General features: G+C 34.6%; 1 protein-coding gene across 8 annotated transcripts in view; it reads right to left on the reverse strand.

Annotated features, from left to right (window-relative positions):
* Positions 1 to 2,415: 2,415 nt before the first annotated feature.
* Positions 2,416 to 15,141, reverse strand: part of COBLL1 (cordon-bleu WH2 repeat protein like 1) — a 151,478-nt gene continuing 138,752 nt past the window's right edge. For 5 of the 8 annotated variants that reach the window (XM_059928001.1, XM_059927997.1, XM_059928000.1 and 2 more), the window contains 3 exons: positions 11,497 to 13,166; positions 9,437 to 9,613; positions 2,416 to 3,699 (listed from right to left, as the gene is read on the reverse strand). In XM_059928001.1, the coding sequence (XP_059783984.1) occupies positions 3,613 to 3,699; positions 9,437 to 9,613; positions 11,497 to 13,166 (1,934 nt within the window). In that variant the 3' untranslated portion in view covers positions 2,416 to 3,612. Of the gene's footprint in view, positions 3,700 to 6,557; positions 6,675 to 9,436; positions 9,614 to 11,496; positions 13,167 to 15,141 lie in introns of those variants that run through there. The other 3 variants (XM_059927996.1, XM_059928003.1, XM_059927999.1) reach the window with 2 other exon arrangements.

Consider the following 15,141-nt stretch of genomic DNA (forward strand, 5'->3'; position numbering starts at 1 on the left):
GAGTGTGGATTCTGTTATCTCAGGCCAAGGTCTGTGAAAAATGCCAGTGGTAGTTTGATAGGGGTTGCATTGACTCTGTGGATTGCTTTGGGTAGTATAGTCATTTTCACAAGATCTGGTCTTAAAATGGGAGGGAAGGTCACTCTTCAGAAGGATGGGAAGTATATTAGATAAATAATACCTGTTCGCTAATAGTAGTATTAAAAATAGGTAGCTTTGTAAAATGAATTGTGCCAAACACTTTTAAAATTCATTTAATCCTCACAACCATCACCATGAGATAAGTATGTTAATTCAATTTTTCAAATTTGCCCAAGATCCCATAACTTGTAAGTGGCAGACCTATGATTTGTACCCAAGTATCTTGACTCTAAGCATAACTGTGTACCACAAGAATGAAATTAATAATAGGAGAACAACAATCTGAAACATGATAAGGTTGATCTTTGTGTGCAAGAAGGAACATTGATGGTGCAAAGGCAAGTTGCTAAATAGTATTAGAGTGTGACTTTTTTTAATCTTAAAAACAACAATAACAACAACAACTCTGCAAAAATACAAAAGCCGAAAACAAACCTATAAATATGTATTGGATATAAATACGTCTATATAGGGATTAATATCGAAACATTAACATTGGTTATCTCTGAAAAGGGGATTGGGATGCTGGAGACAGAAAAGAGGGTAATTTCAAACCCTATAATTTACATAGAATCTGGATAATTTAAAAATAGGTATTATAAAGAAATAACCTGATGGGGAAAAAAAGGAAAAGCAAAATGCCTCGAGGCCAAAAATTAAATATGAAAATTGAAAGTTGGTTCTAAATCATTCTTGTATCTTCATTTTGCTGTCACTTAAGGATATGACTAGTTTTCCTATCCTTTCCCAATTGGGTAGAGAGTGTAGCACATGCTTTTCTCCTAAAATAATGTGGACAAAGCAACTTTTTCAGATTGTATGTGTACTAATGGTTCATATATATATCCCCGTAAGTCCTGTGTGATCTTTAAAAAAAATAACTACAAACTATTTCAAGTTTGCTAAAACCTGGAGTAAAACTTGTTTTCAAACCAGTTTGTACTACAAACACAATTGATGCTTCCTATAAATCTCCCCAATCCGATCTTCATTTCTTGATTCCCACCAGCAAACCTGTCTATGTTATTTTTTCTATATTTACAGCCATAATACATAGTATCACTTTGCATATTTTATATTTTATATAAGCATCATAAAACAAGCATTGTTCCACATTGTTTTCTTCCTTATTATTTCTGAGATGTATCCATGTGACATGCATAACTCTAATTTGTTCATTTTGACGGTTGTACAAAAGTCTATTATATGAATATACTATCAGTGTTTAGCGCTGGTTAGGACTCCTTTCTGCTGTTTATATACAAGGCTGCCATGAACATTTTTATGTCTCCTTAAGCACACACATAAGTACTTCTTTAAGGTAACATGGTAAGAGATCTTTAATTTTACTAGATACTGCAAATTTGACGGTTGTGCCAGTGTATTTTCCCACCGACAGTAAAAGAGTTCCCATTGCTTCACTGTCCTTGACAACACTTGCTATTTTGAAACTTACATTTTTACTAATTTGATGGGCGTGATGTGGTACACTTCCTTGTGTTCTTGTGTTTCCTTGATTATTACTGAAGAGTATTTTTTTCCATATGTTTGTTAGCCTTTCAGATTTCCTCTTGTAAGAAATACCCTTTATTTTTTCAGTGTGTGCATATTTCTTTTCGGTAGTCTTTTCATGAGTCTTAGAAATGTTTACGTTTTTATAAATTAACGCTTATATATATTAAAAACTTCTTGTGGCTTATTTTTTCATTTTTATAGTACTTAATGTACATATAAGTTTTAAATTTTAATATTTGTAAATGTATCATATCTTTTATGACTGTGCTGTTTTCTTATTTCAGTAATTTTCCTTTGCTGAGGTCTGAAAAATGTTGAATATATTCATCTAAGTTTTAAAATACTGCTCTTAAAAGTTGTCTTTAACTCAAATATATTTGTTTATGGTTTGAGTTAGGAATCCAAATGTACTGTTTTCCAAGTGGATAATCAAACACAGTTTTTTAAAAAGTCACTCCTTTCCCTATTGGTTTATAATGACATAACTTTTAGGTTTCCATACATGAGGGTCTCTTCAAGTTTGATTCAAGGAAATAGCAGCAATATTTAACTTAATGTGTACTTGCCATGTGTCAGGAACTCTGCTAAGCATGTTATGCATTTTGGAGTTAGAATGCATGGGCTCATACACACCAGGGAGCCCTAATAAATGGTCGGTCTTACTATATTACTTATTTGTTTACTGGCTGATGGAGATGTGTTCATCAGGTGAAGTGCACAAATATGCTGATTGACACAAACTGCATTTTAAAAAGCATCCCAAATACATAACTTGCTTTTATTAAACAGGGGAAAAAGCAACACATTTTCCAAAGAGGCAGATATCCCAGTAGCTTTAGTAAAAACCAACATAACATCAGTTTGTTTGACAAAGCTTTTAGAATAAGAAGTGAGCAGTTAAATTTTTAAAGTAGGAATAGAACATCAACAAGCTCTAGACCCCAAAACAGTTACAAGCCAACAAATTAGGCATTGTTTTGCTTAACAACTTTAGCTTTAATGTAAATATATATTACTATTTAGAATATTAGCATCTGAACTACATAATGACTGTCACTTTAATTAAAACCAGGATTTCAGAAACCTCCAAGTAGTCTTTAAAGTTTTCCAATATGGACATAAACTAACCCCTGTTCCTCTCTACGTATCGAATTTGAAATAATTGTCACAACATATCAACATTTTCACAGGAAGATTTGTAAGGCTTCTGGCACATAAAATGTGTAGTATCTGTGTGACAATAATGTTATAATTATATACAGAAACTATTTAAAATTCTCCTGTGCAATTTAAGTTCTAAAGATTAAAAAACTAAGTGTCCATGTTCATAAACTATTAAAATACCATGAGCGTTCCCATAAACTTGACACTGATTTTGTAATTACATAAAGAATACACAAGACTTGCACACTAAGTGATTCATCATTGAATTAACAGTTAAACTGAATATACTTATTTGATATCATTAGTTTTCTAGATTATACTTTCATCACAAATAGGCTTTAATATAACATAAACATTTCCAATTAAACTGTAACATTGAGGCAGCAAATGTCAGATCTATGTTTGCCTAGTTATTTATGTGTCATACAAATATAAGTCTATGAATCTTAATTTATCCCTTTGTCTAAGTCACGATTGTAGAGAATGTGTCAATAAGTGAAATCAACAAGAGGTGACTATTTCTCATTTGAGAAAAATGAAAGTCATTAACACCTTGTCTTAAAGTTCTAAAGCAGCATATTCAGTTCTTAAGGCAAAAAAGGCCAAAGATATTATTATAAATTATAAATTCTGGTAATTCTTCTTTTGGCATTAAAAGCCACAGCACAAGTTCTTATGCTTTAATAGATAATATATTAGTGTACATCTGAACATACATTTGCTAACATTCTCCATCAGTATGAAGTCGTTCTGTGCAATAGAGCGGTGAAGTGCGGCATGGCAGGCCAACATTTAATGGCCATCCTGGGCATCAAGGGACATGGAGTGGCTGAATCTTGACCTTCCATTCACAGATACTGTATTTGATGGAACTGTAACCTAAGAGAAAGAAACACACTTTGCACCCATCAATTTAAAATGGGACAGCTGTCTAATTTTCAGTTTTCAACAATTACCACATTTTAACTTCTACTTAATTGTAAATGCTAACATTTAGTATTTATTATTCAATAAATTTCAAATAATCAGGAATAAACGTTCATTCTACCATGAAATTAAAAATGAGTTATTTCCACAGCAAACAAGTTAAATAATCCATTAACACACCTTAGTCTTTACAAAACTACCAAATCAACTCAAAGGACAAGAGCACAAGCGGACTGCAGGCCAAGCTGTTAAAGCGCATTTTTAGCTAGATTAATTCTGGCTCCCCCAAAGTACCTTGGAGAATGTAGAAAAATAAAGCAAATTCCACAAAGCAATGAATTCTATAATTTTCATATTGATGATATATATTAACTTGAAGTTACTCTCCCAGGTACCCCTCATTTATAAGAAAAACTAGCTTTGGTTTTTAAAATGCCTTCATTTGAAGGGCTAAAAAAGTCAAACCTATGACTGTTTTGCCAAAACAAATGCAGAATGAAAAGGAGTTTATTTACTAGGGAATAAACTCCTAAGTTCCAAAATTCTATGGCAAAGTTTCCTATTTACAAACTGTAAGTGAATAAAAAACACTAAAACCAAATTTCCTAAATAGCTTGAAATTCCAACATTACTTACAGGAATGTAGAAGAAAGTTATCTGGATACTGAATAGTAAGTAAGTATAATATTTTGAAATATTACATATAAAATATGACAATATTTTAAGAAAAATGGTTCATCTCTTGATTGTCATTTGACCAGTTCAGCTTTATAACCAAACATTATCCTCTTTTCATAAGAAGAGAACTGAAGTACAAAAGGCCACAGATTCTGCCTAGCAACAGAGTAAGTTAGTGAAAAGGAAAATGAAGTTGGCAAATTTAGGTTGGCTTTGGTTTCCTGGTGCTTCATTTCTTGCCTTTTACTAAACAAAGATAGATCATCTAAACTAATCAATTTTCTTGACTGTCTTATGAACCCAGGATGGAGTAGAGTGGTTGACACCATCCACCTGAAATAAAATAGCTAAGCAGAAAAGTTGCCACCAAGGGAAGGAACACTTACTTATCTGCACCCTATTCAGTACTCATGTGGGACTACTTTCCAAGTACAGCCAACAAACAGACAGGTAATGGCTTTTTGTTATGTAATCTTGGTCTGAAAAGTCTCTCTGTGTGTGAGGGGTTATTTTTGTAATTCTTCCCAAAGTTGCAGTTCTCATATTCTTTGTAAAGTAAAAGAGAGAAAATTTGGTTTAAGCATTTAAAAAACATACTGATGGTTCTAAATGTCTACAAGTAAAAGATGTTAATTGTAACATCATTTATAGAGTGAAAAACTAGAATCCAGTTAAATGTCTACCAGTAATGAGCAAATAAGCTATGGTTCATTCATACAAATACTATGTTGTCTTTTTTTGTTTTTATTTGGCCGTGCCACGCAACTTGTGGGATCTTAGTTCCCTGACCAGGGATTGAACAAGGGCCCTTGGCAGTGAGAGCTCAGAGTCCTAACCACTGGACCACCAGGGAATTCCAAATACTACATAGTCTTAAAAGAATAGCATAGATATGTATGTAATAAAAGGGAAAGCTTCAAGAGAGAGAGATATATTTAATAGTGTTTTACAGAGGATTCCATTTTTGTTAGAAAAAAATAAATGTTTATATACTACGAAAGTGGTCTGAAAGGTTACACTGTACTCTATCCAGAGCAGTTACTCTGGGGGGAAATGGTATTTTGTTATTTAAAAATTTGTTTACTTAAACTTCAAACATGAGAAGATACCATTAGAATACTATTCTATGAATTTTTTGAGGTCAGAGGCCTTGTCTATTTTAATGCCACTTCATACCTACTTCATACTCATAGTTATTTTAGTGCCTGGTCAGTGTAACTCAATGACTATTTCTTAGATGAAATATGGTAACTTTTTACAAACATTTATGAAGTAAAAAAGTATTGCTTGAATTTTTTGAACAGTAACCACAGGACACTAGTAATAAAGATATCTTTAAAAAGTAACTTTAAGAATTTACTGATGTAAGCATCTACTAGTTGACGAGTTGTCTACCCTTGAAGTTCAAGAAATTTTCAGGAATATTCACATAGCTTTCTTACTCTGAAACCATCATTTATTTTTACTTTTAAAATACATGGAAAGAGCTGCCAACCTGAAACACTTGGACTGTTCAAATTCAAACCAAGGAAATATGAATAAAAAGCACACTAATTAAACAAAATAAGCCAGGAAGATCCTGGGTGACTTATCCAGTTTTTCTCTTCCCTCCAGATTTCTATCTAGCTAACAATAAGTTTTATTTTCTGAGGAAACTCTTAATACCAAGCACTAAATATCATTCATCAGTTTATTTTCAGACTTTTATTTTTACAAACCTATATTCTCCTTATAATACTGTAATAACCTTAGTAAGTCAAGCACCAACAAGAACCAAAAGCAGCCAAAGAAGTTCTTGTGTCAACACAAGTCAATGGTAATAGATGACTTAATCTCTTATTCTCTGAAAACAATTTGCTGTCATACATACATCTTAACATCAAACACATTTTATAAAATACTGTGCTAGATTTATTAATGCTTTATATGAAGACAAGACAAATCACTTTGACTATATGTGGGTTGACTTGGGGGTAAGGTATGGGAAAAAAGCCTTAAGAAACATGAAAATTCACGGCTACATTTACACTAGAGCAATCAACTAGATAATTGTTCTAATGTGAACCAACTATTTAATGAAGGTTAATTGCTCAAGTATGAACAAGAGCCATAAGGCAGGTTGGTACCTGGAGTAGAAGTGAACATTTGGGTGCCAAAATACAGGCAAACACGGAGCCAACTTTCTGATGAACAATCTAAACCCACTGTCAAAATCACTGGAGATTTTATTTGGCACTGTAACTGTTGTTCTATAAAAGAAATGTTAGAATGTAAAACAAACCAGAAGAAATGTTCAGAACAGGACAGAAATATGGGACTTAAGCAAAGATCACAAGAAATTAGAGCCTTCTTGTATCCATTTTTACCACCTTCTGCAATTTTTTGAAATATAATACATGTACGGAGAAGTGCACTGAACAGCCCAATGAAGACAAACACAGACATATATGTAACCCACCACCCAGGTCAAGAGAATACTCCCTACTCCAGCTCCCCACTGATCTTTATTTAAAATTTTGACTTTATCATGGATTTTTGCATTCATTTGTACATTTTAAAATATTGCATTAAGATAATATTTATCTTGATTACTAATTTTTTTAGTTCCCTCTTAAGTTGTGTGCCCGTCTTGCTCTAATACGCCCCCAACAGCACTTTTTCTTCCCCTCTGGAAGTAACCCTATTGTGATTTTTGTAATTACTTCCTCACTTTTAAAAATAATTGCCACCTATGCATGCATCACTGAATAATATAATTTAGTTTTGCATGCTGTCAACTTTACATATCTTTTTATGTCTCTATCTACATTGTTCTGTTGTGTGTATTTTATCCAGTTTATTGCCATTTGATAGTCCATGCTTTGAATATACCACTAGCCTACCATTTTTGGATATTAAGGTTATATGTATTTGGAGCTATTACAAACAATGTTCTTCTGAGTCTTGGTATATAAAAACACATTTTTAGCATATATAAGTAGAAGTGAAGGTGCTGATCTTGGAGTGTAGATATCGTGAACTCTACTAGACCCTGTGTCTTTCTTCAGAGGGAAGAAAAAGGATTATGTAAGGAATTTTCATTAAACAGAGTTTAGGAGCTGACACTATAAGGAGTCAGAGCTATCAATAACCTCCTACTGAAAGAGAGGAAATTTAGACTCAATAGAACCTAAAGTAATGAGTTATAAACAGGATACAATTATAGGATCATCATTTAGGGCCTGCTTTCTGTGTTGATTCACATCCAGCTCATTCTGGAAGCAATGAGAATTTTATATGTGAAGAGACTGCCAAATCGGAGCCCATAAGACACCAAGTATACAGCTGCTTGCCTGTAAAATTCTGTTGGCCTAAAAGGCATTTCCAACTTAATGCACTGTTTTCTGCAATTAGTTTACTGAAACTGATTAATATATCCACTGACTTAGTACAAAGGCACTGCGGTTATTTTCTGTTTTCCCATGAGCCTGAGGTACCACTGTTTCTCAGTCCCAGGCTATGAACACCCAGAAGGCAGAGGCTTCATTTTATTCAATTTTGTATCTCCAGTATCTAGTACAATGTTTGGTATTTTTCTGCTTTAAAAAAATATTTATCAAATTTATTGAATTGAGAACTTTGAAACTCATCCTTAATTTACAAGATTAGAAACAGAATTAGAAATAGAATTATTTTCATAAATGAGAATGTACAGTTTATTTACAGGGACATATTCCCCCCCCCCACACACACACACAAAATAGAGATGTCATGACCTGTGAAATACCAATTTCAATATTCCTTTTGGTTTTTTTTGGTTTTTTGCTGCCTGGCACCTTAATTTAAACTCTACAAATAATCTACAAAATTCAAACCTACTCCCCTGAATTATTCCTTCATGTTTCCTCCACTCCTGACAGCACACAATATTTTGCCTTGTCACCATGTGTGCCCAGATGGGAGCGCCAAGTCCTCTGTGGGAACGGCCATCACTCAGGGCTCCACTGAAACCCATCCAGGAAGCTGGCTGACACAGGCAAGGCTGGCTGTGTAGACAGGCGAGGATGCCTCCCCCTTTTTCTATCTTTGCAGCATTCCTGTTCCTTGGCAGATTTCGTTTTTGTTGAGTTCAGTGTTTTGCTCAACAAGTCTCTTACTCTTCTCTAAATAGCTTCTAAAATGATTAGAGAAGGAATTCACTAAATGAAATGCCTAGGGAGTCAGTGAAATAATGAGTACTTGTCTTGGGTGTTGAGGAACTTGCAACCAAGATGACTAAGGGAAGAACAAGAAAGACATTTAGGGAAACTACAGCCTCTGGGAGGTCCAAGTGAGGATGCCAGGCTCAAGGCTGCACCACATCCTCTTTCAGAGGATGAAGGCGACAAAGGGAGGAAACTCATCTGCACATAATTCCCTGTGACGCTTTTTGGTGTTTGCCCAAGAAAGGGGCACACCTCCTTGCTCTCCTACACATCTCCTACATCCAGGAGAAGCTAGACTCTGGCAGGGCATTATTAAGATTGGAATTTCTGCATTAGGTCTCATCTAAATTCTCTAGATTTTCCCTACATTATTTTGGTTTAGCCTATAAAACTCCTCCCCCCGCCCAACCACCCAATCTCACGTATGGTAGTAACTGATTACTGTAGGAGCGATGACTGAAAACTTGCAGGCTCCCACAATAGTGCAGCTTTTCTGGAATAAAGGAGGGACTTTCTTTCCAAAAGACTCTTTCTTGCTGTGCTAACACAATTTTTTAAAATAAGAGTCCAAGGCACTTTCTATATATAGATATATAATAATGAGCAAAACTCGTGTTCTGCACCTGGCCCATGTTTTGGAAAACAGACCTGACATATTTTTAAGTACTCTCTCAGCTTATACTTCAAAAATGACCCCTGACATAAAAGAGTAACTTCTGGCATCTTCCCTATTCAGACTTAAAAGCCAGAAAACAATTTCCCCTAAGTATGAGTTTGACAATGTTGAAAATAAACCCACTGTCACCCATCTGATAAAGAAAACTTACCCTTTTCAACTTGGCAGCAGCCTCTCCAGAACGAATTGCAGTCAGCAAACTCTGTCGGATCTGTTCTGGGTCAGAGCTTTGGAATGTTGAAGAACTTTGTCTCTTAAGGGTGAATGATGGGCCGTCAGTCAGAGATGGTGTTTGGGGATTCTGTTCATTACGTGCCGAGTTATTTTCCTATAAAAATAAATGTGAAATATTTATATGAATACCAGGTGAAGAATGGGCCATTATGCAAAACATTTTCATCATCAACAGCTCTTTAAGAACCACCATTTGCCTCACTGGTGTTTCAGACTCAGCTCTCTTTCCTCATCCACTGAGTTATCTCTGCTGCCAGAGCTCAGCTGGAAGATGAGGGCATTACTTTCCCTCATCTTGAACTCAGGAGGCTAAGGAAGGAAAGTGATACCTCTTTTTGTTTCACAAATGCAGTGGTAATTTTACTGTCCTTGAGTAAATAAAATAATGCCGATTTCTCCAGTGGAGTTGGCTAGAAGAGCCAAAGTAATAATAAAAATTTCAGAGACAAAAAAAAAAACCCAAAAAACCATTTTCGTAGTTCCAATATATTAGTGTTGTGAAATTATTTTTGATGGTACAAATGGACAAATATTGGTAATTTCATACTTGTTGAACCTAATGTATCTTCTAATAAAGGAATATTCGTGACTATTTAACAGCTTATTTTGTGTTTCTGGAAGTCACAGGGGCTAACTGATGGCCATGTTTTCTTTATTTTTCTCATGAGACTAAAAATAAATATTAGAAATTTCCAAATTTAAGAATCAAAAATTTAATTAAACTTCTTAGGAAGGAATATTTAGTAACTGATTTAACTGGCAACTGTATTCAAACAATCTTAAAAATGTCTTTTTCGAACTGCCAGATGAGTATCTTTATAAAAGATGAGCTAAACAGAACTCAGGCAATGGCTCAAAAACTGTATTATCTAAATCAAGCTTCTGTTGTTTAGAAATGGTATTCCATTCTAAGAAAAAAACTCAGGCTTTATTCCCAAGTAAAGAATTAATCTCTGCATCATGTATCTCTTCCTGATATGATATCAAAGTAATAAACATAAATGTGAAAACATATGAAGAAATATTTTTCAAGGTAAATATTGCTTTAAAATTATGGAAAAGTCTTTACTTGGCAATATGGTTAATGTTCTGTTACTCTGGGAGTGTTTGAAAAAATAGTATAAAATGCTTCTGGAACTGTCATACAAATATGAAAGTATTCTTTAAACACTATCAGAGTAAAAGTACACAATGTATTTTTTAAAAATTGCATGGGGATTATCATAATTCATACTGTGAATTTCTTCCTGACTATACTACTTGAATCTAGCAAATTATATCATTAGTTAATCAAACATGAAGTCAACAAATCCCTTTTTTGTACACCATTAAGTTTAGATGGTGGTTAAGTGATATTTTGCTCAACATACATATGACTGGAAAGTTGACACTGAATTAACAAAATGGGAAACTAAGAAAATTACCTATTTAAACTCTGGTTTTAATTTAAATTATATATAACAATGTTTGGTAAGCTCAGGTTGAGTGTATATGATAGAAAATACAGAGCTGAGAGATGTTTGGTTATTTTATCTAGTCTTTGATACTGCTTATGTTTTTATGTAATTAAAACTATTTTGCCATTATGGAGAATTGGAAAAGAAAATAAAGTCAACCAGAACATCCAGAAAAGTTATAAACAAACTGAGATAAGCAAAACACAGAAAACTAGGGAGTCAGAACTATAAACTAGTACACTATACAAATGTAGGAGCAAAGAAGCTTTAAATTTAAATATTTGCTAATGATACAATTATATAATGATGAGCTTATAGTAATATCTGATCAAGTTATATGAATAACTCTGAGAATAAATAATCAGATTCTGTGTATTACTACTCTTTTCTTCCTACAGTAGCTTTATAGTAGATTATGAATTCAGAGTTAAGTAACACACAAACAAACCGACATGCTTTGTTAACCCCATTTAAACCATGTTGTATAAGAATCCCTTACTTTTAAAAAGGTTACATTTACCTTGTCTTTCACACCTGGTTGTGGGATGTCCACAAACGTATTTACGGAAGGAATCTTCCCTCCCTCTGTGTCAGTTGGAGCTCGGGCGGATGCACCTCCGACCTCCTCACTGCATGACCCTGTACGACCTTTGCTGAAAGACTGTGACCGTTTCACCACAGCGAGGGCAAACGGTGAAGGAGCAGAGCTGGAGTATGGTCGAGGGGCACCAAAAGTTTTCAGAGTCTTCAGGTTAAGTGTTGCTAACTGACTCTTGGGAAGAGCAACAGGTTTGGGGGCTGCGGGAGGGGGAGAGGCTGCGGGAGGGTGAGAGGCTGCGGGAGGGGGAGAGGCTGTGGGAGGGGGAGAGGCTGCAGGAGGGGGAGAGGCTACGGGCACGGGAGAGGTTTCAGTAGGCTTCTGATTGCTGTCATCATCAGTGTTTTGAATGTGTGGCTGTGGAGGAGAGTGAGTTGTTTTACTTAAGGGAGAAAGAGCTGGCTCTGGAGGAGGTATTGTATCCCTTTCCACCTCTTTCTTTATTAGTTCCTTTGGAGTAGGATTAGGGGCAGCTTGAACACTCTTGGCAGCTGCAGATGTCACATAATGACCTGAAACTCTTTTTTGCATCTGCAAGAAAAAAGAACTTGGTTTGGAGTGGGGATTTGAAACCCGAGATTTAAGTTTTGACTCCAAAACACTGTTTATATCTTCCAAATTTGGCACAAAAGGAGCTGTGCCAGTGTCTCTCGTCATTTTGGGAGTAGGTTTCAGAGGATTTGACATTGTGCTGTGGGTAAAGCTCTCCTCACTTTGCGCCTGATGCTCTGTTCTCAGGGTAGGCTTTGGTTTCAGGTCTGCTTCTGGCTCCTTTGGGCTTTCAGAAATAACAGGATCTTCTGTTTGGATTGCAGTTACTTTCACATTCTCATGAGTGTCCTTTTCTCCTAAAGTACGTATCTCCTGATCATTTTTATACCCTATGGTTTCCGATTCCCAATCTTTCAATATTTCTAGGGATCTGGGAGGCACTATTTTGTAAGTAGTCATCCCAATTTTGGGTATGTACTCTCTTGTAATTTCATTTGAAGGTTTTGGCTTGGGATTATAGTGTTGTCTGTAAAATGGATAATTCTTTATATAAGAAGCTGTTGAATTTTTATCAGTCCCATCTACAGGAGGCAAAAGATCATCATTACCATGTGCACAAATTGGATCTTTTATGGTGAGTTGCTCTTCTGTATATATAATTAGGGCGCCCTGACTCCCAAATTCTCTTGAGGTATCTAAAGAATCTTGTGGGCTTAAAGATGAGTGTTGAGTTGATTTGTTGTTACTTGAAGTTTGCACACTTTCATCAACTTTGACATCAGACAAATTATGATCTTGGTGATTCCCATCAAAACTGTCACAGGAAGGGATTGTCTGAATTGCTGCATCTTGCATTTTTGTCTTTTCTGCACTAGGTTGAATCAGTTTTTGATCTGGTGCTGATGAAGCAGCAAGATGATTTTCCTTGTAACTTCTAGCAGTATCCGTTTTATATGCCTGATAGTTTGATAGTCTGTCAACTTCCATGCCCACACTGTTACTTTTGGCAACACCTGCTACATTGATTTCTGTTCTCCTCATTCCATTTTTCATACTGTCTTCTGTGTTTGTTGGAATGACAATTATTTCATTTTGATCTACTGAGAGAAAAAATATCATAAAGTATATGAAAAAAATAGAAAACCTCAAGTTTTCAATGCCTGCCTCCCCCAAACTGAAACAGGTTGATTTGAATTCTATAGATAATTTTCAGCTACCAATTATACAAAAATTATACAGGTAGTGGCATACAGAGAAAACAGCTTGGGCTTTGATATCATAGAGACCTGAATCTGGAATCCAGCTTGACTAATTACAACCTGTATGGCCACATCATATTACTTACCCTCTTTGAGCCTCAGTTTGCTCAGATGTAAACAAAAACATGTATTATATATATCATTTATGTAACATGCTTATTAGGATAGTGTATTGCCCAAAACAAGTACTCATAGAAGACAGCTATGATTTTTCTTTTAAATAAAGACCATATTTCAGTCATTGTTAAGAATGACAAAAGACATTGACAAATTTAAAAAATGTTTTTATTCTTCTATTTTTTTCCATTTTGATTCTGTCTTTTCTATAATCCCTAGTATATTTATATTTCATACCTAACATTAAAAGGGAAACAATCCCAGCAAATGCTATCAGTTTTAATTAAGGAAGACAACAAAACCTTACCTTTAAGAGTTGAAATAAAAACAGAACCTAAGTTGATTGTCTTATTAATTAGGTGTCCTTGCTAAATACTTTTAGAGGACTTTGTTTTCAGTCACAATATGGGTGATTTCAACTACATAAAAACAATCATGTGGGTTTTGATTTTTCTCTGTGAGAAAAAATAACTATTTTTCTCATGTCTGGATCCAGGTAGAGAAAACAACTTCCCTCTCCCCAGCACTACCTTTCCTCTTAATTTTAATTCAGACCTCCTGAAAGCAAAAATCATTTTCCAGTGTCTAGGTTAACAAAGCAACAGTTGCCAGCCAACAACATGATGGCAAAGAGTTGGAATGAGGCATCTGGAAGGAAACACAGGCTTATGAATGTCTACCATGTGTCTTGTACTAAGCCAAGTGATTTATATACTGTGCTCCTCTAGTCAAATGCCAGGAAGAGTCATTTCTTCTGAATAACCAGCTAGCCCTCATCTTCAAAATCCTCAGTGGCCTCTCCTTTCAGATATGATTGTTTGCACAGCACAAGTGAAATGTGAGCCTTGGAAGTCAAATTGTGAAAGGATGTCAAGTATTTCTCTATAGTTTTATAATCACTCACTTTCATCTGTAAGATAAAGTTCACTGCCTAAAATATATCATGAGCTATTTAAAATGGGTCCTCTGTGAAAACAGAAAAAGAGAAAAGAGAAAAGAAAAAAGAAAGATATGCATGCAAAAAAAAAAAAATCATGTTGCCAGGTAAATTTGGATACAATTTTTTTTTAAATCTTTATATTTTTAAACCCTGCCTAACTGCACAATTACTTGATCATGGTGTTTATATTTTCTATTATGTTGCAAGGTTCCTAAATTACATATATAATTTAAAAATGGAATTAATTTTTATTCTTCCCACATAAAATGCAACTGGTTATTCGAATACATATTGTCTATTCAAGTGATTTCTTTTCTTAGTGACTAATAATTAGTAACTTTTGTGACTTATAAAATTAAGGACACGTGATTAGGAACCACAGAAGAGGCACATCTCTGCCTATGTTCTTATTTACTTGGTTCTTAAGTGTTTTTAATATCTATATGAAAAGTGGTACTCCCAATGCTGATATGAGCACAAAAGAATTTAAGAAATGGTCCTGGCACCAGAAAATGAGCCTAAATATATTTCCTTTTCTCTTGCTAATTTTTCATTTTCCACTGAATATAGGTATATTCCAGTTGCAGAATGGAAACATTTTCCAAAAGAAGGTAAATCAACATAAAAAATATATTTTAACTTAAATCTCCTCTAACAAACCCTAATTTACTGGTTTTAGAACTCTAAGTTTCTATTTTTCACATTTTCTGTGGGTTACACCTACTTCACCATTATCTAACTGAATTTCTCATCAAAATT

Source organism: Balaenoptera ricei, chromosome 7 (assembly GCF_028023285.1).
Source record: "Balaenoptera ricei isolate mBalRic1 chromosome 7, mBalRic1.hap2, whole genome shotgun sequence".
Taxonomy (NCBI): domain Eukaryota; kingdom Metazoa; phylum Chordata; class Mammalia; order Artiodactyla; family Balaenopteridae; genus Balaenoptera; species Balaenoptera ricei.